This window comes from Abramis brama, assembly GCF_963993115.1.
Source record: "Abramis brama genome assembly, chromosome: 21".
NCBI lineage: Eukaryota > Metazoa > Chordata > Actinopteri > Cypriniformes > Leuciscidae > Abramis > Abramis brama.
The window spans coordinates 32,307,586-32,332,931 of NC_139983.1; the positions used below are offsets into that span (position 1 = coordinate 32,307,586).

The following is a 25,346-nucleotide window of genomic DNA, read 5'->3' on the forward strand; positions in this document are numbered from 1 at the left end:
AGCCACGCCCTCATGTTATCATACTTGAAGACGTAATCACGCCCTCTTATTATTATACATGAATGAAGACGTAGCTACGTCCTTTTATTATCATCCACGGATGAGCAAATGCATCAAATCAATAAATACTGAAATACACAAGGAATTTAAACATGAAAAATACACAGATAAATATGTAGGCTATACATACATTTTCGAAATAATTTCGAAATGCTAAAAATAAATGGGATTTAAATGTAGCTTCGAAAGAAAACTAACATCATGCAAAGGACGGTAAAAAAAGAAAAAAAGAAGAAGAAGATAACTACGTTTACGGCTCAGCGCATGTACGGAAGTGGCGTCACGATTAGCGCCAAACTTGAAGTCACTCACTGAGGAAGTAAATAAACAGTGTCTGTAAGTACTTTTCGCAATAAGATCTGTTAAAATATCTTTCTTTGATAAAATATATGCCGAAAATTTTCCCCATGCTCTTTCTTCCACATTAATTGGAGCCGTTGTAAAGTTAGAAACAAGTTTGTAAGTTATCTGTGTCATTATTTGACTCATTCTAGAACTGATATCGCCGAATTTAGATTTATTTTAGTCTCTTTACGTTTACTAAAATATTAGATACGTGTTCAGTTATTATAATAGATGATAAAGTGTAAGTAAAACAGCAGGTCTGTATTGATTTGATTCTGTATATTGTTTAGACTGATCTATATTAGGGTGATTATGTGTCTGTGAAACGTTAATAGCTTTATTTGTTGTGATTTTGCTTTCAGACTTTCGAGGGTGAAGGATGAGCAGTCAGGGTTCTGACCGAGGGTCATGGAGGGGTGCGAACAGCTCATCTGCTGGAGGAAGAGGATGGAGAGGAGGAGGAGGAGGAAGAGGATGGAGAGGAGGGGGAGGATGGAGAGGCCAACAGTGGAGAAGAGGAGGAGGAAGAGGGAACTTTCCCACCAACAATACACAAAATAGTAAGTGTCTTAAAAGTTGGGTAGCTTGTGACCATTGACAAAAAAACTTTTATGCATTTTATCCAAAGCAACTTACAATAGAAAAACATAAGCAATTCGTCAAAGAGCCAACAGTATTCATAGTATACAATGGCAGTTTTGTTAAAAGCTAGATAAGAAAAAACTGAATGAACTAGGAAAAAATATAATTAATTATATTAATAAAGTGGTACAGGTACAGTATGATGTCGCTGTGTAGGCTAACTGGCAAAAACCCTCGACAAAAACAACAGGATTTTTCTTTTTTTAGGAAGAGGGAACTATCCCACCAACAATACACAAAATAGTAAGTGTCTTGAACAGTTGGGTAGCTTGTGACTATTGACAATAAAAGTTGATTAAAATAATTTACATTTACATTCATGCATTTAGTTGACACTTTTATCTAACGCAACTTGCTATGGAAAAACATAAGCAATTCGTCACAGAGCACAACAGTATTCATAGTATGTTTGCCAGATTTATTAGAAAGCTAGATTAGAAAAAAACAACTGAACTAGGAAACAAATTAAATATAATTAATTATATTAAAGGGATAGTTCACCCAAAAGTGAAAATTACCCAATGATTTACTCACCCTCAAGCCATCCATCACCCTCTTCTTTCAGCCGAACACAATCTGAGTTATATTTAAAAAATATCCTGGCTTTTTCGGGCGAGCTAACCCTTTAATAATGTTGTATTTGAGAAATTATAAATTATTTCTAACTTTTTTTTGTTACACTGACATTTGCCATTTATTATTATTATTATTTATGTTGTTGTTTTTACTCCACAGGATTTACTCCACAAGTTAGTCAAGCAACCCTTGATATCACGTGTCCATACAAAGGATGGCGACTCTATTTTTCTGAAGGTTTTATATTTTCCCATTTCCATTATGAATGTATTCTTGACTTGTGTATATGAATATCTGAACGTCTTCTTGATTTTGATTCATGATTGCAATAGTTTCTGATTTGCGTTTACTCCTTTTCCAGGATTTGTTGAGAGTTCACCTTATGTTGAGAAGATAAAAGTGTTTGAACGGTATTTCACATCGCAGATGGATCTTTATGATAAGGTATCAGATTTCAAAGCATGATTCTCCCTATTTCCAGTGCTGAAAAACAAAATATTCAATTTAGATTTTTATTTTTTTTCACCCTCAGGATGAGATTGAAAGGAAAGGGAGCATTTTGGTGGACTACAAAGACCTGTTGTCCAACAAACAGATTTCACACACTTTACCTGATCTTGCCAAAGATCTTAAAGAAATGCCTGAGAAGATACTGGACTGCTTGGGTGTGGCAATTCATCAGGTGGGTTTTGTGTTACGCATTTACATATGCGTCACTGTTCTCAGTTTAACATTATGCCAAAATCTCGGAAGATCAAGCTGAAATAATTGACTCTTTCTCTGCAGGTGCTGACTGTGGATCTGGAGAGACATGCAGCAGAACTGCAGGGGCAGGAGGATCTTCCCGCAGGCGTACGGCCCATAATCAACACCCCACATATCAGTGCCAGGTGAGTCTGTCACGATAACTACTTTTTGCTGTGCGATATATTGTCCCAGAAATAATTGCGATAAACAATTTTATTGCCATTTTAAGACCATTTTATGCCACTGAATATATAATCATAATATAACAGGATAATAATGCAAGTGGGCTTACACACTTTCAAATGACAACAATCATTCTTTAGATCATGGAAATAATGTGTCAAAAAAAATTATATCCTAAATAAAAAAAACATGAATAAATAGTAAATAAACATTTTCTATATAAAAAAAGAAAAAATGCAAATTAACAAGTAGGAAAAAAATGCACTTGCAAATGCACAAAAGGCACTTATGGAAATTTCCATTTAAAGATTTTTCCCTGGCTTTCATTTCTCTGTAAAGTAAAGGTGCACACTATTGCTCAAAACACAAACCCTGCTTAGCAGTCAGATGTCCGTATGAACAAAGGCACAGATGCCTCAACATCGTTTATATTTGCACCAGAAGAACAGTGGATTGCAGCTTTGAAATCAAGTGCATTTGGTATATAAGATATATGTATATATATCATAATATAGTGATATATTGCGTCTCCGAAAAGGATTGAAGTCATGGACATATGTTGTGCGATAAGTCAATATATTGATTATTGTGACAGGCCTAGCGCCAGGTGAGTCTGTTTACTTTCCTTATGTATTCAAATAATTAAAAATTGAGAGTCAAGTCAAATTTATTTGTATATTTCACAATGCATGTTGTTTAAAAGGAGCTTTACAGAAAATAATGATGTTAATGTTTATAATATCTTCATGCCTTATAGTTGCATTTAGCAGTTTAGATCTAAATGTATATTTAGTTTACATTTTGTGACAATACTAGCAATCAAGCAGTTGAGATATAATATATCGCATGTATCCGGATAAAGACATGCTTATATGTCCAACTTTATTTATAGAGTTCGGTGATAATATAGTTATGGAAGCTTGTTTCTGCCACAGAATAAAACATTTTAAAAGATAATTGTGACTTTTTATCTCACAATTGCGAGTTTACATCTTGTAATTCTGACTTTATTTCTCAGAATTGCTAGATATAAAGTCAGAATTGCGTGAAATAAAGTCGCATTTGCTTGTTATAAAGTCAGAATTGGGTGAAATAAAGTCGCAATTGAGTGTCAGAAACGTCAGAAAACTTTGTCTTTTTAAAGTCTTAAAGTCTAAAGTCTTTTTTTCTCGCAATTGCGACTTTATATCACGCAATTCTGACTTTATAATCTCTCAGAATTGTGAGATATAAACTCACAATTGTGAGATATAAAGTCCAATTCTAAGAAGAAAAACTTTTTTTTTTTTACCTCAGAATAGTTTAGCTCACAATTCTGACTTTATATCATGCAATTCTGACTTTATATCTCACAATTGTGTATTATAAAGTCAGAATTGCCAGATATAAACATGCAATTCTGAGAAAAAAAGTCAGAATTTCAAGTATATTTCTCGCAATTGCGAGTTTATATCTCATAATTCTGACCTTATAACACGCAATTGCGACTTTATATCACGCAATTTTGACTTAGTAACACACAATTGCGACTTTATATCATGCAATTCTGACTTTATAACCTGCAATTGCGACTTTATATCACGTAATTCTGAGATAAAAAGTCAGAATTGTGAGATTTTTTTGAGACTTGTGAGAATTGTGAGACTCTGTGGCAGAAACAAGCTTCCATATATAGTTTCATTTTGTGACGAATAAAAAAAAAAGTGTTTTCATTTCTCGTATGTTTCTTTTTCTCTCTTTTAGGCTGTATAACTATGAGCCACTGACTCCTTTGAAGAGTCTGAGAGCGAATTTATACGGGAAGTTTGTTGCGATCAGAGGAACGGTGGTGAGAGTGAGTAACATTAAACCGCTCTGCAGTAAGCTGGCGTTCGCCTGTAACAGCTGTGGAGATACACAGAGCGTCACACTGCCTGATGGGAAATACACCATACCCACTAAGGTACAGTGTGCTTTCAGCTTCAACCGACATTACTTGTATATAACATGTTTAACAAGTTTTGATTTTGTGACATTCCACCTATATATATTTAATATCTATATTTTATTTTCTTCAGTGGAAAAAAAACTGTGGAAAATTACTGAGAAAAGAAAGAATAATCTGTAAACAATACAAATAAAATTAGACATTGCATATTATAAGTAGTAAATGTCACTGTTGCTGTATTTAGTGACATCTAACATGATGTTTATTCATTTTTTCTGCAGTGTTTACAGGCTGAATGTCATGGACGGTCATTCACTCCAAACAGAAGTTCACCTTTCACACTCACTGTCGACTGGCAAACAATAAAGTATGAAAATATATAATTACCTGAGCAGAACAAATTTCATGTTACTTTTTTTACTTTTTTGAGTTTTATTTGTCATTGCTCTCAGTGTAAATGCCATGTAAAATATAGTCTTTTCTCATCATCGAATGTTCTGCTATTGTTTCATGAGCATTTATTTTTTATTAATTTCTATTATAACATAATTTTGTTATAATAGTGTTTGCCAGTGTTATTTTAGTATTATCCATCCATATACTATTATACTATTTATCAGTATTTTTAATTAGCTTTTTTTATATATATATTTTATTTTATTTTATGTGTTTTGTCATTTTTATTAGTGTTTTGAAATATTTCTGTATAGCCTTAATTTGTATTAAATTTGTAGTAATTTTAGTACTTAAGTTATTTCTCAAGTTTAAGATTTTTTTTAAAATCTAATATTTATGTTTTATTTAATTTGAGCTTTATTTCAATTACTGAAAGTGATTTTTAATAGTTTTGGTTTTAGTTAACGATAGCAACACTTGTGTGTGAGATGTTTTAGACACTCATTGCCATGATTTCTCCTCCTGTGCTCTTCACAGGGTTCAGGAGATGATGTCAGGTGACCAGCGTGAGTCCGGTCGAATTCCGCGCACCATTGAATGTGAGCTCACGCAGGACCTGGTGGACAGCTGTGTGCCTGGAGACATGGTCACCATCACAGGGGTCATTAAAGTGTCCAGTGAAGAGAGTAAGAGACATTGTCCACACTGTCAGTGCAAAGATATATAGACTCGTATACATGAAGCTGGTGCTACTTAGATTCAAGGCAATTTCTTATTAACAAATGGTTGATTCTCATTCATTTAGCATCTCAGAAATGTGTCCATATTACAGTCAGCGGGTGCTATTTTTACATCTGACCTCAGTGGTCTGGCAGGACAGCCTCGGGTGGCCTTCTGTCTGACTCAGTTACTAGATGATGCTCACATTCACTGCTCTTTGTGTTGAGCTGTTATACCCCTCCACATAATAAAATCACTTAGACTCAAATGGATATATTATATCCATTTATATATTTTTCAGGGTGTCTATTTACATTAAATTCAAAAAGCCCGCCATTGTCTGGGTGGGTGAGACAAAACCGACAAAATACACAAGGCCGTTATTACGTTCCTCCCCAGTCCAGGAAGAGAAAGGAGTAATAAAGAAAATGGGGGGAATAGTAGGAATCAATAACAGGAAAGTTGTTTCGCAACTTTGTTTTGATAACAGAAAAATGTTTTATAAAGTAAACAAAGTTTTTAATGTGAATCCGCCTTTTCCCGATCCCATTCTTCTCCCTATTACCATCTCATATCAATAGTGTAAATAACCTCTGTCTTTGTTTATTTGGGAAGTTGCTGTTTAATAAGCTTTTAGTAGCTTTGATTAGAGAAAGACGTATATTTTTTATGACCAATATTATTTTGTTCGATTCGATAACGTGAGGTGAAGGTGATGGACTGCTTTTTAGATTTATTATGTCTTATAACAGCACATTCAAACGTAATTTATTAAGTATCCAGTAGGGGTGTGACAGTTAGTATATAACCGTGAGACCGACGGTTATAGTTGATTACCGTCATTACAACTCTATAACCACCAAAACCGTGTTATTAAAATATTTTTTACAAACATTTTTTATCATAGAGAATGTTTAAATACTAATTAAAAACAATTGTTAACAGTCTGTGTTATTAATGGTATATGTCGTTTCCAACTGTATTTGATTCTTTGCCAAGTACCCCCTGACCGACCGCCAATCATTTGAGATAGAAATAAAAGCTATGATATAGTGATGTGCCATCATTATGAGATTTATTAAACAAATGAAAAACATTTGCAATAATAAACATTAGCAATGAACATTTGCAATCGGGAGACATGGTTTTTACCACTTAATGAAGTTTTGTTTTGTAAATCGTCAGACATGATTTTTACCACTTCATTAAGTTTTGCTTCGAGAAAGCCTTTCTTTAAAGCGAATTTCGTTTTGTACAAATTGTATCTTAATTTTAATAAACGTTTTATCAACCAATTGCATGTATTTAATAAATATAGGAGACAATATAATAACCGTGACATGGAGGCGCCGGTGCGCCGCGTTCACTTGCATTGCATTGTGAAGTTGAACTAGAGCGCATCTCATCGTAAATGAATGAAACTCAGCGTTGGCCTATGCCTCATACATTAGCATTCTAACAGCTGCATCCTTTCTAGAACAGACAAGGGCTTTCTTGCGGCTCGCATCAGCAGAGCATTGCATCGTCCATAGCCTGCAAAACAATCAGTGGATGGCGGGCGGGTGCGGCTTTGAAATCTGGTCAAAAAACGTTGGTGCGGCTGATGAGTTTTGTGATGTGGTTGTGGATGAAATAATACCCCATCCGCGTATCTCTATTGATAACAACATTGAACGCTACACAAATATTAATTTTATTCAAACTAATTTGTCCTATAACAGACGAACGTCGCAACCCCCCCCCCCCCACCCCCGACGACGGTTATGTTACGAACCGTCACATTTGCCTCACGTCATAACCGTCATCACCAATTCTGAAACCGGCACACCCCTAGTATCCAGTCCTGGATAAAGTAACATTAAGGGCCCTATTTTAACGATCTGAAACGCAAGTGTCAAAGCGCAAAGCGCAAGTAACTTTGTGGGCGGGTCTTGGCGCTGTTGCTATTTTCCCAGCGGGATAAATGACTCTTGCGCCAGGCGCAAATCTAAAATGGGTTGGTCTGAAGTAGCTTCATTATTCATAGGTGTGGTTTGGGCGTAACGTGAAATAAACCAATCAGAGCGTCATCTCACATTCCCTTTAAGAGCAGACGCGCTTTGTTCTAAAGCGGATTCCTATTATAACGGCGGATTTGCCAGACGCGCGCCATGAGCGGTTCACAGCCAAGGAGAGCAACGCTCTCGTCAGGGACGTTGGGGATGGAGAAACCCACCCAAATTAACTTCGGTTAAAAAGGCGTATGATAATTTGGGTAAATGTGTAAGCTAGATGTATGCTTTTATAATAAATTGTCTATCTATCTATCTATCTATCTATCTATCTATCTATCTATCTATCTATCATAATAATGTATGATTTGCAAAAATGAAAACTGCTGCTTCTGTGTAGATGAGAGAATCAAAGTGTATGCGCGTTGTGCACACGCTACATTGATTATGGCCAAGCATGCGCCCTTAAAATAGCATATGAATAACATGCGCAACGCGCCACTGACTTTAAACTATTTTTTCCTGGTTAGTGGCGCAATTGTTTTCTAAACCTGCAAAATAGCATGAAGGAACGTTTGCGCCGGAACACGCCTCCTTTTTTGCGCTGAACCGCCCAGGGAGCGCAAGTTCATTCCCTAGTTTAGCGACGTGCTTCTGTGGAGGGAAAAGCGCGCTTTGCGCGGGTGCAAAATAGGAATGATACATGCGTCAGTGTACAAAGTCAATTGCGCTGGGTGCAAGATAGGGCCCTATATGTTATTTTTACATTACTTTTAAACATTAAAAGTTATTCCATGATTTGTGTTTGTGTCTTTCTTCAGGAAGTGGCAGAAACAAGAAGGACAAGTGTATGTTCCTGTTGTACATCCAGGCAAATTCAGTCAGCAACTCGAAGGGTCAGAAAAGCAAAGCCGCGTCTGAATCTGAGGGCCCGGGTCCTTCAGTGGAGTTCTCCATCAAAGACCTCTACGCCATCCAAGAGATCCAAGCGCAAGAGGACCTTTTCAAGCTCATAGTGAAGTGTGTAACATTTACACTCTATAACATGTTCACATATACTGTTTTATCAATGAAGAAGCTAATGTGACCGTCACTGTGATTGCAGCTCTCTTTGTCCTGCCATTTACGGCCATTTGGTGAGTGTCCAAATATGTTCTTATTTAACTTGAATTATTATTCCTGTCATTTTAATGTTTAATGTATCACTAGGCTTCTTTATTGTGGGTGTTCATATGTTACTGAGCTTGTATCATAACCATGAAGAAATCTGAGTTGTTTTTGCATCTTAGATTTGGTAAATGAAACGATACATAAAATGACACGACTCCTTTAACTTGTCTGCTCTCCCTGTGTTTTCTCAGCTTGTTAAAGCAGGATTGGCTCTGGCTCTTTTTGGCGGATGTCAGAAGTATGTTGACGATAAAAATCGTATCCCAATAAGAGGAGACCCTCATATGCTTATCGTTGGAGACCCTGGACTTGGTAAAAGTCAGATGTTACAGGTACATGATAATATCTGATGCATTTATCACCTAGTCAGATGATTTTAAGTTTATTAATATGCCATATGTGTGCTGCTGCTGTTGTTGTTGTTGTTGTGTGTATCCAGGCCGTGTGTAACGTGGCTCCACGAGGTGTGTATGTTTGTGGAAACACGACCACCACTTCAGGACTGACTGTATCTCTGTCCCGGGACAGCGGATCGGGAGACTACGCTCTTGAAGCTGGAGCGCTGGTGTTGGGAGATCAAGGTATTTCAACTTTGAGAAACGTGGGGCCCTATTTTAACGATCTGAAACGCAAGTATCAAGCGCGAAACGCAAGTAACTTTGTGGGCGGATCACGCAAATCTAAAATGGGTTGGTCTGAAGTAGCTTCATTACTCATAGGTGTGGTTTGGGTGTAACGTGAAATAAACCAATCAGAGCGACATCTCACATTCCCTTTAAGAGCAGGCACGCTTGTTCCATGGCGGATTGCTATTATAACGGCGGATTTGCCAGGAGCGGTTCACCGAGGAGACCGACGTTCTCGTCACGGCCGTAAAACACAGAGAAGTGACATTGGGGATGGAGAAACACACCCAAATTAGCTTCGGTTAAACAGGTGTATAATAATTTGGGTAAATGTGTAAGCTAGATTTATGCCTATTTTTTCACATCTTCATGGACACTAGAGATGCGCGGTTGGCGGTTACAGCCGCAGACTCCGCGGAGAAACTGCGGATCGGGCGGATGACGTGACGAAAAATAATATTTTAATTCAATTCGGGCGGTTGAACCAATCAAATGAAAAATATTATGTATACAGCAATCAGCGGATGGCGGGCGGGTGCGGTTTTGAAAATTGGTCAAAAACGTTGGTGCAGATGGATGGCGGACGGATGATGAGTTTTGTGATGCGGTTGCGGATGAAATAATAGCCCATCCGCACATCTCTAATGGACACCACAATGATTTCCCTCATGTGTTAATATTTTTCCTTGTAATAATGTATGGTTTTCTAAAAATGAGAACTGCTGCGTCTGTATGTAGATGAGAGAAGCAAAGTGTATGTGCGTTGAGCACACGCTACATTGATTATGACCAAGCATGCGCCCTTAAAATAGCATCTGAATAACGCGCCACTGACTTTAGACGAGGTTTCTCCTGGTCAGTGACGGAATTGTTTTCTAAACCTGCAAAATAGCACCAGGGAATGTTTGCGCCGGAACACGCCTCCTCTTTGCGCTGAACCGCCCCCGGGAGCGCAAGTTCATTCCCTAATTTACCGACGTGCGTCTGTTGAGGGAACAGTCCGCTGTGCGCGGGTGCAAAATAGGAATGATACATGCGTCGGTGTACAAATTCAATTGCGCTGGGTGCAAGATAGGGCCCATGGTCTTCTGAATCAATTCAGGATACACATGTGGAAGAGCGTTACCTGGTGTAACAGAGACAGGGGTGCCATAAAGAGGCCCCAACAGCAGCAGCACCACTGCTCTGAATGTACCGGCAGATGGAGGCGAAAAAATGAAGTGACGTGATGATGAGGTCAAAAGTTCAGTGTTTAATCCAATAGGTGCAACTGGTATTTCCAGTGAAAATCCAAAGAAGAAAAAAAAAACTCATCAAACAAAAATAAATAAAACAAACTGTTTAAAGTTATCTGCACACAAAATTTGGCTATACCAGTAAATCGGCCCAAAAACAGAGCAATAACTCCCAAACACTCACTCTACGAGCTTCCTAACCACACTGAGGCGCCTTCTTAAAAAGGCTAAGCCCCTCCTACTTGGACCAAACCATTTGGTAATTAAAGATAATAAAAGACATTTAAAGAAGACAAATCAAAATAGATTTAACAGTAACAAAGAGATAAACAGTTTGAATAATATAAAAATATATAAACATTGAAAACAAAACAACTCAATTAATTATCAAAGAATCAAACAGAACTCCAATCTCCCCCTCACACATGACAACAATTAACTGTGCCTATTGGCGGGAAAGAGACATTCAAAATGGTGGCAGTTCCTGTGACCGGGTTTCGTCTGTTTGGTAAAGTAAAATGTTCCTGTACGTAAGTATGACAATTTATTATTATGTAAGAGGTTAATTGAAATCAATAAACATATAACATGGTTACCGGTCTTGTTTGAGTTCTTTACAATATATAAATCAATTAATAACTGATTGAAATTAATATATTAATACCGAGAAATTAATAACTCAGTAAATGAAAAAAGGGCATGGTGAAGACAGGTACAACACGAAACAATACACAATCAGTGACACACATATATCTGCGTTAACTGGTGTAAAACTATGCGCAAAACAGATAGTGTGTTAAGATGTTAGTGTGAAAGTGTCTGTATGTATGCATTTTCTCAGTCCAGTGTCATACTAAAATAGTCTTGGCAAGAGTCTTCTCTAAAATAAGAGTCTCTAGTCACAGATCCTCACTGTGACACCTGGGTTTACTCATTTAAAAACAGTGCGTTTAATATTTCCTCCAGGCATCTGTTGCATTGATGAGTTTGATAAGATGGGCAGTCAGCATCAGGCTCTTCTGGAGGCCATGGAGCAGCAGAGCATCAGTCTGGCTAAAGCTGGGATTGTCTGCACTCTTCCTGCTCGAACCTCCATCATCGCAGCGGCCAATCCTGTCGGAGGGCATTACAATAAAGCCAAGACTGTCTCAGAGAACCTGAAGTGAGTCAATGCCTACTAATACAATTTTTATTTTTTATTTTTTGTACATTGATTATAAAGTTTATTGGGTTTAAGATAAAGCGATAAGTAACAAGTAGATTTGTAAACAGCAAAAAGATCAGCAAAAGCAATATGATACTGTTTAGTAAACTAATAATAATAAACACTTCAGCTGCCAAGTAACATAGTTCGTTAGACTAACTATTGATATTCATATTTTGGCTCTTTAATAGTGTCAAACGTTAGATTTGAAAACTAAAGGCAAGACACGACTACAAGCAAAACCATTGTTTTTTCAAACACTGGTCAATTTTGCTTTCATAACATGTTTACTTCCAGACTAGTGGAAGGAAAACATCCCAAATACTCATTCAAGTGTTTATTGCACTTTATCTATTTGTATTTGTAGATTTCAAGTACAGTAGGCCGTTTTCTCAGACAGACATTTCCACTTCAGCAGCACTTACACACACCAGTTTTATTCCTATGTATATTCTGAAGGTTTCTACAGAGAGGTTTCGTTTGTTCATATATCATTCACCTGATTAATATAACATTTTGTTCCTAAAACATGCTGGCTGATGATGACATTATTTTCTGATTTATGGAGTGATAAAAATAAATATCCAAAATCCCCTCTGTACTAACCTTTATGTTAATAAAATGAAACTAGAATTTTAAATCTGGTGTTTTTCAGTGTTCAATTTTCTGTGCTGGAGTATACAAATAAATTTTAATTATGCATCATTTGAATATTTAAACATAACATTTTAGAAAACTTGCAACACAAAATGTAATGTCTTAATGTATTCCTCATTTAAATAATTAATACGCAGAATAAAGGGGCGGGGCCTGGTTGAGTTAGTTAGTAGTGTGTTAAACTGGCGGTTATGGTAAGGGGCGGGACATTTCCCAAACACACTCGAAGCGCTCGACCAATCACAACACACTGATCCAGCCGACCAATCAGAGCACAGTGTGCTTTTCAGAAGGAGGGCTTCATAAAGACAGGAACTAAACAGAGCGTTACTGACAGACTGGGAAGAGAGGAGCTGCAACAATGGAGAATCAAGCAGGAAAACCTGTTCTAGTAGAGCCAAAAACAAAATCAAGACTTTGTAAAAGGGCATAATAGGCCCTCTTTAAAAGTGTTGCCTGTGTCACTCTAGAATGGGAAGTGCACTGCTGTCCAGGTTTGATCTGGTCTTCATCTTGCTGGACACCCCTAACGAGGACCACGACCACCTGCTGTCCGAGCACGTGATGGCCATGCGAGCAGGGAAGAACGGTGCGGTCAGCAGTGCTGCGGTCACACGCTACAATACGCAGGAGTCCAACATCTCCATTCTGGAGGTCTCCTCGGAGAAACCGCTCTCAGACAGACTCAAGGTAACATTCGCCTTCTCTTCTTCTCTTAACCAATTCTATTGATACTCCTTAATGGTAACACTTTATAATAAGGTTTCACTTGTTAACCAGATTAATAAACATGAACTAACCCTGCATAATACTTCTACAGCTTTTATTAATCTTACTTAGGTCATTTCAGCATTTACTAATACATTTTGTACAGAATACAAAAACTGTATCTGTTAACATTATTGCACTGTGAAATAATATGATCAAACACTGAACAATTGTATTTTTTAATTAACTAACATTAATAAAGATTAACAAATGCTGGAAAAAACATTGCTCATGTTCGCCAATGCAATAACAAATGTTAACAAATGAGACTTCCTAATAGCTTACATTACTAACATTAGTGGTATTTGCTATTATCAATATTACTTTTTCATCATACATATCTGAATGTACAACAACTACTGATCTGTTATGTGTTGTGTGTTTATTTATGATTTTTTCTATTGCTAACCCTTCATGGTAACACTTTACAATAAGGTTTAATTTTTTAGCATTAGTTAACTACATTAGTAACAATTTATTGATCATTATGTTAATTTTAACATTTATTAATACATTTCAAAATTGTACCTGTTAACATTAGTTAATGCACTGTCTAACATAAACAATAAACAATTGTATTGTTGACTAACACAATTTTTGTATAATATTATTATTATTATTAACAAAGATTAATAAAATCTGTATAAAATATTGTTCATTGTTCATGTTAGGTAATTAATGCATAAATAATGTTAACAAATGAGAATATTGTAGTGTCACTAATTTATAATAACTTTTATTAATGTTTCCTTATGCAAGATTTACTATTGCGTATGCATATTTGAATGTACAGCTACTGATCATATTTTGATTATTGACTTAATTTACTGTATGTACAGTATGTTTTATTATTGCACCTACTATACATTTATTGTCACTGTACTTGAGTATATTACAGCTTTACGACTGTTCATTTCTGTTTTTTTTTTCATCCGTAGCTGGTTCCGGGAGAGAACTTTGACCCCATTCCTCACCAGCTCCTGCGGAAGTACGTGGGTTACGCCCGGCACTACGTTCACCCGTCTCTCTCCGCAGAGGCTGCGCAGGTCCTGCAGGACTTTTACCTGGAGCTGCGCAAACAGAACCAGACAGCCGACAGCACACCCATCACCACCCGGCAGCTGGAGTCCCTCATCCGGCTCACAGAGGTGGACATGATCTCCATACAAGATCAGATCTACTGATCACATCACACAGCATCTAACATTTTATATTTATTATTGACTTTAAGCATGGGCAATTTTCTTTTCAGTGGTGGCATGGCCTATTTATGGAAGCTTGTTTCCACCTGGGAATAAAAAATCAAAAAGGAATTTGCTTTATATCTCGCAATTCAGACTATATAACTCACAATTGCAAGTTTATGTCTTGCAATTCTGAGAAAAAAGTATGAATATAAAATTCTGACTTTTTTCTCTAAGTTGTGAGATCCTGTTTAAACTTGCAGTTGCGAGTTATAAAGTCACAATTCTGAGAAATAGTATTTATAGTTCACATCGCACAAATCTGTCTTTTTTTCTCAGAAATGTGAGATATTAAAGTCACAGTTGCAAGATGAGGCTTCAGTATTATTGGTCTGTTTTCCACAGACGAACTTAAAAAAGTGAAACAAAAAAAATACAATCAAAATATTTTCATTTTGATATACTCATAAATATAATCAATTTTGATTTCTTGAGGTCTAATGTATCTAATTTTAAACTCTATTACTCTATTTTTTACTCTCTCTCTCTGTCTCTCTCTCTCACTCACACTCTCTCACACTCTCTCTCTCACTCACTCTCTCTCACACTCTCTCTCTCTCTCTCTCTCTCTCTCTCTCTCTCTCTCTCTCTCTCTCTCTCTCTCTGCAGGCGAGAGCTCGTGTTGAGCTCAGGGAAAAGGCGACTCAAAGTGATGCGGAGGATGTTGTGGAGATCATGAAACACAGGTGACTGTGTTTTCTACGAGTTATATAGAATTTTGACGTGAGGACTGTGTTTTATGATTGTTACTAAGTAATGGATATTTATTTACACCCATATTGGAAAAATTCAAATATTCTAATCCCAAATCGCATACTTATGCACTATTCTAAAGCCCAAAGTATGCACTTCAAATACCCTGATGATGCACTTATTTAACCAAAAAAAAACAAAAAGTGTGGCATGATCATGCACTGTCGCAGCTCTACTTTTGTAGCCAAAAGGGAAGGGCTATCAGACTCCGCTGCTGGATCACAAAATAACCTTTTAAACCTCATACACTTGATGGTTGAGGACGTCATTTAGGAGACAACTTGCATGATTCTGAAATGTGTCTTCATTGATATCTTTGTGTTATACATGTGATAACTCCCTATACATCCTCAAATTAAATAACATTTTTATGGCAGTCTTGATTATATTTCCTCAGTTGTTTAATTCTTGAAAAATGTATAAGTATTTATTCATGCAACCGAGTGACAAAAGCTTTTAACAAAATGCTGAACTCCATCCTTCATGTTCTTCTGCGTTTAGCTTAACCGACACATACTCTGATGAATTTGGCCGTCTGGATTTCGACCGTTCTCAGCTCGGCTCTGGCATGAGCAACCGCTCGAAAGTCAAGAAATTTGTCACGGCTTTAAACAGACTCGCTGAGCGCACCGGCAAAAGCATGTTTGAGCTCCAGGAGCTGCGACAGCTCGCCAAAGATCTGCATGTACAGGTGAGCATCCGCTACATTACATAGTACACTGTCAGATGACGGATTTAAATTCTCTTTCAAATTCACTGCTCAATTCTCTAATATGCTTTTTAAAGGGGTCATATAATGCCATTTTTGTACAAGCTAATATGATTCTTTAGGGTCTAAATTAAAAGTTTGTAATATACTTTAATTAAAAATTCTCATTAGTATTGTAAGAAAACACTCATTTTACCTGGTCAAAAACAGCTCTGTTTTCAGTACGCCGTTTAAGTGCATGTGTCTTTAAATGATAATGAGCTTTGCTCACCCCACCCCTCTGTTCTGTGCGTACACCGTAACACAATAACACAATAACCATAACGCGTTGTTCATTATAAACGTGGGATTATGAATTATATTGAGAACGTCGTATATAGAAAACATGCCGTAATGTACCCTGAGTGTAAAAATAGCCGCATTCATCTGAAGCGTGCTAGCGATTTGCAAAGATTAATATAAATTAATATATTAATTAATATAAATATTAATATAAAGGTTAATAAAACGTTACACTCACGTTACACGCAGGAACACGAATAGTTGGTACTGATCCTTTTTTCAGGAGCAGCTTCTTAGCAAAACCAGCTTTATACTGACCTCGTTTGTAAAGCAGTCTGGTGTGTGAAATGATTCGCACAAACATGAAAGCATTGACGTTGATCGTGGGGAATATTCCCTTTGTAAACAAACTCAGCCACTGCGTCTTCAGCGGTTCGGATTTAGGAACATCAAAATGATGCTGTGTTCCTTATTACACCCAAGACCAGAACACCACAATCGCTTAGACGCCATTCTGCTCATAGACAGTGCTCCAGCGTATCAACAATGACCGCGCCGGTCTGAGCGGGCTATGATTGACAGCTCGCTCACGAGCGAGGGCGGGTCTGTGTTGAAACTGTCAATCAACAGTCGTGGGAGGAGTGTCCGACCGTGTGACGTCACAAAATTCGAATGGCTTGATTTGAGACAGGGGAAAACATATAAGGAGATTAAAAAAAAACACTGGAAAAAAGACAATTTTTATCATTTTATGATGGTTGTGTACAGGCACTGCCAACACACATTTCAGTACAATCAACTTGTAAAAGTGCATGTACCATTATATGACCCCTTTAAATATTTCCTTTCATGCCGTGTGTAATAAAGCTGTTGTACAGTCGAAAGTGCATGATAGATAAAGTTATTGTTTCCCAAAAGAAAGAATCGACTCTAAACTGCCTAAACGAGTCATCAGGTCTTCCAGTCTCACTCGGTAACTAATTTGCATAATGCCCGTCTATGGTCTCATTGGCTAACGCAAACAACGTCTACTTTGATCCGTCCTCAAACACTGTATCTGGTTCGTGTTGTGTATATGTCGAGAAGACGCTGTTTTCAGCTCTGCAAAAGTGAAATCTCTTTGTAAACACTTCCAAATAATGAGGATGTGGAAGTGGTCAGTGGTTTAAATTACCACAGTGATATAACCTTCTGGAGACTGCTTCTCAAATCTCTGAGGTCTGAATGAGATTTACAAAACGCTTATCCATTAAAGATGGGACAGAGCCCACTTTATTTAGACCAGCTTGCTCCTCAGAATCACGACCTGTACGTATGATTAATTAATGACGTATATATTTTCTACCGGGTGTACAAAATACTTTGTTTTGTGTTTTATATTGTGTAGGTCTCTGGCTAGCCGGTTAACTCACGTTATCACTGTCTTACTGAAGTACTTCTGCTAATCAGCTGTGGGCCACTATTACCTAAAACTGTCTATTAATGCAGATCATCTGTCGTTCTTACTACTTTGAGTAAAGATAAAGGATGGAGCAAGATCTGTTTTACAAACTTTAATGTTACATCAGTCATTCACGTTAGTGCTAGGCTAACATACGCACCGTTATTGATAACAGTTAATGATACAGTTCCCACATGTGCATCTCAATAAATCAGAAATGCACACATGGGTTTGTTGATGAACATGCTCTTGTTAATGCTCATGGGGAGGAATTACAGCTGCAACATCTCATAATGAACCTCAAAACAGTAGCATATCACTGAGAAACGTCCTTGCGATAGAGGTTCAAGTTGAATAACTTTCAATGTTTCATCATCGGACTCACACTCGGGAAAATCAATGCAATCATTACTGTCTTTACAGTGTGTAGAATCGCTGAGCTTTAGGAAGCCTCCGGAGCTGAAGTTCAGTTATGGTAATGAGCGTTTGGTTTCCGACACGCGCTGTACGCGATAGACCAATCACAACAGACTGAGCCGATCAGATCTGGCCAATCAGAGCAGAGCAGGCTCGTGGAAAGGTGGGATTTAGAGAGACTGATTCATCCGACAAGCCGTTTGAGTTGTTAACTGTTTTTTTGATGCATGTAAACCTGTTGAGATTCAAAACAAAATTAGGAACCTTTAAATGGGGCACTTTAATGTTCTTCCCTCTTTAATTTATCATATTCTTTTCTCAGGTTGTGGATTTTGAGGGTTTCATCGGTGCGCTCAATGAACAGGGTTACCTTCTGAAGAAAGGCCACCGGATGTATCAGCTTCAAACCATATGAATGAACCATCTCTTATGATGTTTTTACAATGTTATTGTGCCATCCATACTGTTGGGTCTGTCTTTTTTATGCAACAAATATTATATTTATATCACACAGTGTGTGTTTACATTAACTGTACATTGTTTTCATGTACATAAATAGACACCTAGTTCTCTTTAAATAGCATGTACCTGTAAATACTATGTACAAAAACCAAAGCATAACCATATTTCTGAACATTAAAACAGAATGTTTATATGATATGTTTGGCATTGCAATGTTAGCTGTGTGTCCGTTCAGCAGATCCTGCTGTGTTCAATACTGAATGCTGTTTATACAATTTTAGGTAACCGTAAATTAACCTTATAAGAACCAACACATGTGAAGCTAGCTAATACATTTAATTGCAATAGATTAAAATGAAAAGAATATGGAATATGCATTCATTAAAGGGTTGTAAAATTTCATTAAAAAAAACAAACAAATCAAACAAAATAACACATTCCAAAGTTTTTTACTCTATTTGAAGGAGTTCCTTTTAATTATGATTATGACATTAATATATATATATATATATATATATATATATATATATATATATATATATATATATATATATATAATACAGTATATAGAACAATATTACTATTTATTATTAGCTGATTATTTGAATTGCAGTTTTATAATGTATGTTATACTAGAATATAAAAGATAATGGTACAGCGAAGCAAACTACCATCGCTGCTCACTAGAGATAATTGTTGTTACTACAGCAAAATGTGGCAACTTGGTATCCGCTGCCATCAACATCAAATTATATCATATTTCCACTTAATCTGAAGCATTTAATATGCGTTAGTTTATTTGTATTATATTACGTATTAGAGCGCGGCTCCTTTAATAGCCGCCAATTCTTGACAACTGTCGTAAACATTAGCAGGCGGGGCCGGACTCGAAACACGGCAGGGCATAAACATGTGGGTCGCCAATGAATGTCTGAAATATAAAGGAATATGAACGAATTAATTTCGAAATATGCTGCTCGGTTAAACAGATCGCGGATATATATCATCTACTTTGACTGAGATAAAGCAGCTGACATGTTTTTGGCAGCTTGTTTGGCGAAGAGCGGGTTCGGCTGTGCTAAAGGACACACACACAGACTTAGTGTCAGCACTGCTGCCACCTGCCACTACAGAAGATCTGCAAACACACAGCTGAAACACACTACTGCAGCACAACTCACATGGCTTCAGAGACTGAAGACCTGTGGACCAGATCAGGACCTTCATCAGAGATCAGACCCCCTCAGCTCGGTTATATGCAGAGCCAGGCTCCAGAAGCATCACTGCAGGCTTCATCTGCCAGGCTTCACCGCTGGAAGTGTGTGTGCTGCCTCCAATGGCTTCTGCACTGATGCATCTAGAAAGCCAGTTTTGGAAGAAAAATGTTCAAAGCAGGATTCAAGGGAAAAGGAGGAAGTTCAAGTACAAGGAGCCTCACCACCTCCAGCTAAAGAGGGACATTTCCAGTTTAACGAGCTGGTGAGTCGAGTCAGATCAGAGTTTGATTACACTCTTGTTTTCACACTTGTGTTTTGACCTGTCTCACTTCTAAGTAGTTCAGGTTTTTTTTTTTTATTGTGGTCCGGGGAACTCCATGCGGCCACAGTGTGAAAACAGTGAAGAAGAAAAGAAAAAAAGTTTTTTGTTTTTTTTAATTAAAATAAATGCATAGAAGTAAATTAATTAAATTATAGTAAATAATTCAGTAATTCAATAATTTACTGAAATAGTTCAGTAAATGTTAAAATTATATTCAAATAAATGTACTTTTATATATTTATTTTATTCTATTGTTAAACAAATGAATTTAAGTAAATTATAATAAATAGATTAAATTAAATCAAACAATAATTATATATATATATAAAAAAAAATAAACAATAAAAAAAATAATAGCGTATGAAACATTGGATCTAGTATTGTGTCACTTTGTGGTTGTCAAACACTAGTGGATCAGGTTCATAGTTAACATTGATGTAATAATGATATTATTTTCTAAAAATAGAATTTTTGTTGTTTTCCAGTAAAAAATATCTGAGTTAGAATATGTTCTTTAATATCAAACATATTTTATTGGACTGTCCTGCTTTTAATGCAGTAGAAAACATTTCAAGTAAGCTCACTTAAGGACTTGTTTAGTAAGATTTTAGAATTTTTTATCATATGTTAGTGTTAAAAATCTTCAATAATATTAATTGCAGTATTTTTTTTCCCTTCTGTTTGCTTGTTCTTTTATTTATTTATTTATTTTAGTTTTTATTTATGTAACACTTGTGTTTTTGTAATTCATTTTTTGCCATGAAGATAGTCATAGATGTGGACATGGCATTAAATAAACCTCTACAGATACTGCTGATACTTCTTTAATATCTACAACAATGACATGCATTTTTTAGTGTGTTAAATATCTTTTGTTCATGCATATCCATAATTGAATGTAATGCCATTTCTTCACAGTATGAGAATCCTTGGACGATCCCTAATTACCTCTGTATAGCCCGGATCGCTCTGTCTCCTGTCGTGGGATACTTGATCATGGAACAGTACTTTCACGTCTCTCTGGGGCTGTTCTTACTGGCCGGAGCAACAGACTTGGTGAGTTGAGGAGAACGTGATCTGATCTTATGATGTGTAATGCTTAAGGATTTTATAATGAACTGTCCTAAAGGAGATTTTATTGCATTGATCAATGGTTTGGCTTTCAGCTGGACGGCTACATCGCTCGCAACTGGCCCAATCAGAAGTCGGCTCTGGGCAGCGCTCTCGATCCATTGGCTGATAAGATTCTCATCAGCGTTCTTTACGTCAGTCTGACATACGCACAACTCATCCCTGGTGAGATGATGTTCATTTTCTGTCATTTCTTTATTCACCAGTGTAGCTTCATTTCTTTAAAGAGGACCTATTCTGCTATTTCCCATGTTCCTCTTTCTTTAGTTGCTGTTTGAACATGTAAAAGTCCCTCCAGCGGGAGTTCTTCTCTATAAACACACATTTCCCAAACACACTCAAAGCGCTCGACCAATCACAACACACTGATCCAGCCGACCAATCAGAGCACAGTGTGCTTTTCAGAAGGAGGGGCTTCATAGAGACAGGAACTAAACAGAGCGTTACTGACAGACTGGGAAGAGAGGAGCCGCAACAATGGAGAATATGAGGAAAATATGTTTTCAAGACTTTGTAAAATGGCATAATAGGTCCTCTTTAATAACCAATTTGAAATGTATCCAAACTGACTTAGAGTTCACACCGTGTTGGTTTATTAATGTTCTTTTAAAATCCTTTATGTGGTTCAAACAACCACTTACCAGCTTACAACCGTTATGCTTCATCACTCCATATCTGCATAATTAGTTATTCACTTTCTGAGGAAGCACCTTGTGCATTATAGCAGGTAACTCAAACAGCTGTGTAGTTCTAGATGTAAACTCACCCAGATCTCTAAACTCATGCTGTTTTTCCTCAAAGCTCCTCTGACAGCACTGATCATCTCCAGAGACGTAGCGCTGATCGCTGCTGTTTTCTATGTGCGCTATAAAACAGTTCCTCCTCCAGTAAGTGAAGAACTTTGAGACGTTTTGTATCACATTTCTAACAGAAAATTATAAGGAATGCAGTTGTCAGATTTATGTTTCATCATTGCACTTGTTTATTTTATGTGGACTGTGGGATAGTTCACCAAAAAATAAGTCATTACTGACCCTCATGTTGTTCCAAACCTGTATGAGTTTCTTTCTTCTGATGAATGTTAGTAATCACACAGTTGACTGTAGTATGGAAACAAAAAATACTATAGAAGGCAATGGCTACCGTCAACATTACCAACATTCTTCAAAATATCTTCTTTTGTGTTCAACAGAAGAAAGAAACTCATACAGGTTTGGAACAACTTGAGGGTGAGTAAATGATGACAGAATTTTCATTTTTGGGTTAACTATCCCTTTAATCCGTGTCCTCAGACATAAGTGTGTTTTACAGTTCATGAAGTAACAATATGTGACCCTGGATCACAAAACCAGTCTCGAGTCGCACGGGTTTATTTGTGGCAATAGCCAACAATACATTGTATGGGTCAAAATTATCGATTTTTCTTTTATGCCAAAAATCATTAAGATATTAAGTAAAGATCATGTTCCATGAAGATATTTTTTAAATTTCCTACTGTAAATATATAAAACATTTATTTTTGTGAGTGAATGCAGCACAATCGTGAACATAAATGGACAACTTTAAAGGAGATTTTCTCAATGTTTCGATTTTTTTTGCACCCTCAGATTCCAGATTTTCAATAGTTGTGTCTCAGCCAAATACTGTCATATCCTAACAAACCATACATCAATGGAGAGCGTATTTATTCAGCTTTCAGATTATGTATAAATCTCAATTTCAAAAAATTGAGCCATGTGACTGGTTTTGTGGCCCAGGGTCACATGTGACGTTTGTCTTTATTTTCTGCACAGGTAACACTCAGTAAATTCTTCAACCCCTGTTACACCACTGCCCGACTCAGACCAACACTCATCAGCAAGGTGTGGACTAAAGCATAAAACCTTGTTTTCAATGCATATATGTTTTTACTAAAGTTTGTATTTCTACCAATATCAGATTTGAATCACTCTGAACCAAGAATGTATAGAAATTTAAGCCAGTACTGATAGTAGGCCTGTCGCGATTATTAATGAATCGTCTGATCATAGTTATTTGAGATAACTGCAATAATTGTGCAGCCATTCAAATGAGGGAAATGCTATACTATTATTTTTTTAATAATGTAATCTAATATAAATATTTTTTGTGAAATATATTTCTGTGAAAATTAAGGATATTTGTATAATTGATTATTTATAATATAATATAACATATTAAAAAATATTTATATTTTTCTGTGAAAATTAATATTTATATAAACAATTATTTATTACATTATAATAAATCATTATTTATATAAATATTATTAATTTTCAATTAATTCACAGTAAATCATATAGGCCTAATTGTATTATAAATGTTATTATTATATTGTATACGATTCCAAGCTTTATGCTTACACTGTAAGTGACATGAGCAAAACAAAATTAAATCGTTAATTGCAATTATTTGTATGACTATTAATCGTCAGCACAAAATTCATGATTGTGACATGCCGGACTGAACCATTATGATGATCAGTGTTATATATCTATATTCTTTAGTCTTGTGTTTATAATGTACAGTAAGATAGAAAAGTGTGTGTGTGTGTGTGTGTTTCAGATCAACACGGCAGTGCAGTTGTTCCTGGTGGCGGCGTCTCTGGCGGCGCCTGTGTTTCACTACACTGACAGTGTTTTACTGCAGTCACTATGGTGAGCTTTCACTCCTCATATCAGTCATTTATCATCATCACTCACATTATTCTCATTATTCGATCAAACTAAATGAATGTGTGTTGCGTTGGCAGGTACATAACCGCACTGACGACCACCGCGTCTGCTTACAGCTACTATCATTACGGCAAAAAGACTGTTGAGATTCTGAACAAAACCAAGTAGTCGTGCAGTCATCGGACCTTTGACGGACACAATCCTGGGAATAATCAGTCATTGTGAATAATGGAAATGAATGCCACGGTCTTATTCTGTAACAGAGGCACTTTAGTCTGTATAAAGTCAAATTATTTTGATTACAATATTAAATTCATGTGGTGTCACCTCTGATCATATGATTTCAACTCCATAGGAAACTTTTTTTAAAATCACTTTTAATGAATTTTGGGTCAATTTTGAAAATAAAAAATGGACGTCAAATACACAGTCGTGTTTATAACAAGTTTAAAAAAAAAAAAAAGATTTCAACGCTGAATGTATTGTAGTGTGACTGTAGATTTGATTAACAGCTTTTTACTGAAGCATTCTGAGATCACAGACATTAGAATCAGTGTACAACGTGTTTCATTTAAGAAGAAATAAAACTAGATAGTCGAAAACATAGAAAACATTCTGAATCAATGGTTAGTAGTCCAGTCATTTTATGAAAAAAGGTTGAACAAATTGCAACAGAAGCAAACTCAACTGATTTTGTATCCTCAATATGTCCTGAGTAAGGAAAAAAAAGTCCCGAAGAATCCCATTAGGGGAAAGTTTTGAAAAAGACCCGAATATAGCCTATTCATTATTTTTCTTACTTGAATAGGATAAAAATTTAACCTTTAGATATCACCATGAAAATTACTGAGTTGATTACTTACATCAAGACAAATAAAAATTGTATTACAAGTTTTTTAAAATTGTTTGTTAACATGGACAAACGGTGCATAATCTAATTACGTATGTGCTAATTTGCATAAATACCACAACAGATCTAAACATTGGGTATAGCCAGGTGAAAATATCTTGTTGAATCTTGTTGACACATAACAGTAAAATACTTAATATTAAGGTCTGAATGGAACACATTTAGGCTACTCATGAACATTAATACATAGAGGCAGGAAGAAGTACTTTAGAAACCAGCCTTTATTAATTATTAAGAGATTGGGTTTGGGGTTGGGTCCGTGGGACTGTTTCTGGAGGACGAGTCTGAGGGAAGAACAGGAGACAATGGTAAGGAGAATGCAGAAGACAAAAGGTAAGTAAAATAAAAAGTGAATCCCCAGAAACAGTCCCACGGACCCAGCCCCAAACCCAGTCTCTGCAATAATAATTAATAAAGGCTGGTTTCTAAAGTACTTCTTCCTGCCTCTATGTATTAATGTTCATGAGTAGCCTAAATGGGTTCCATTCAGACCTTAACATTAAGTATTTTACTGTTAT

The 25,346-nt window shown here is 36.4% G+C and overlaps 2 protein-coding genes across 2 annotated transcripts; both read left to right on the top strand.

Moving 5' to 3' along the window:
* The first annotated feature begins 71 nt into the window (after window positions 1-71).
* Window positions 72-18,962, top strand: mcm8 (minichromosome maintenance 8 homologous recombination repair factor). The gene is made up of 19 exons (XM_084097073.1): window positions 72-396; window positions 768-965; window positions 1,783-1,860; window positions 1,985-2,067; window positions 2,156-2,305; window positions 2,410-2,513; window positions 4,297-4,495; window positions 4,762-4,847; window positions 5,414-5,562; window positions 8,409-8,607; window positions 8,693-8,723; window positions 8,949-9,089; window positions 9,197-9,338; window positions 11,585-11,780; window positions 12,950-13,169; window positions 14,186-14,395; window positions 15,101-15,177; window positions 15,746-15,935; window positions 18,416-18,962. The coding sequence occupies exons 2-19, from the start codon at window positions 785-787 to the stop codon at window positions 18,506-18,508; spliced, it is 2,529 nt and encodes an 842-aa protein (XP_083953199.1). The 5' UTR covers window positions 72-396; window positions 768-784; the 3' UTR covers window positions 18,509-18,962.
* Window positions 18,963-19,413: 451 nt separating this feature from the next.
* crls1 (cardiolipin synthase 1) lies at window positions 19,414-24,251 on the top strand. Its single transcript, XM_084096955.1, has 7 exons — window positions 19,414-20,034; window positions 21,013-21,150; window positions 21,261-21,390; window positions 22,027-22,112; window positions 23,019-23,087; window positions 23,809-23,900; window positions 23,996-24,251. Exons 1-7 carry the CDS (start codon window positions 19,591-19,593, stop codon window positions 24,084-24,086), a joined length of 1,050 nt encoding a protein of 349 aa, XP_083953081.1. The 5' UTR covers window positions 19,414-19,590; the 3' UTR covers window positions 24,087-24,251.
* Window positions 24,252-25,346: the final 1,095 nt, after the last annotated feature.

Bases quoted from the DNA above. Each gene is read 5' to 3' on its own strand.
- mcm8 (XM_084097073.1), top strand. From the start codon at position 785: ATGAGCAGTCAGGGTTCTGACCGAGGGTCATGGAGGGGTGCGAACAGC. The intron at 1,861-1,984 runs GTTTTATATTTT...CTCCTTTTCCAG, and splicing joins GCGACTCTATTTTTCTGAAG to GATTTGTTGAGAGTTCACCT. The intron at 2,068-2,155 runs GTATCAGATTTC...TTTCACCCTCAG, and splicing joins AGATGGATCTTTATGATAAG to GATGAGATTGAAAGGAAAGG.
- crls1 (XM_084096955.1), top strand. From the start codon at position 19,591: ATGTTTTTGGCAGCTTGTTTGGCGAAGAGCGGGTTCGGCTGTGCTAAA. The intron at 22,113-23,018 runs GTAAGTGAAGAA...TTTTCTGCACAG, and splicing joins ATAAAACAGTTCCTCCTCCA to GTAACACTCAGTAAATTCTT. The intron at 23,088-23,808 runs GTGTGGACTAAA...TGTGTGTTTCAG, and splicing joins GACCAACACTCATCAGCAAG to ATCAACACGGCAGTGCAGTT.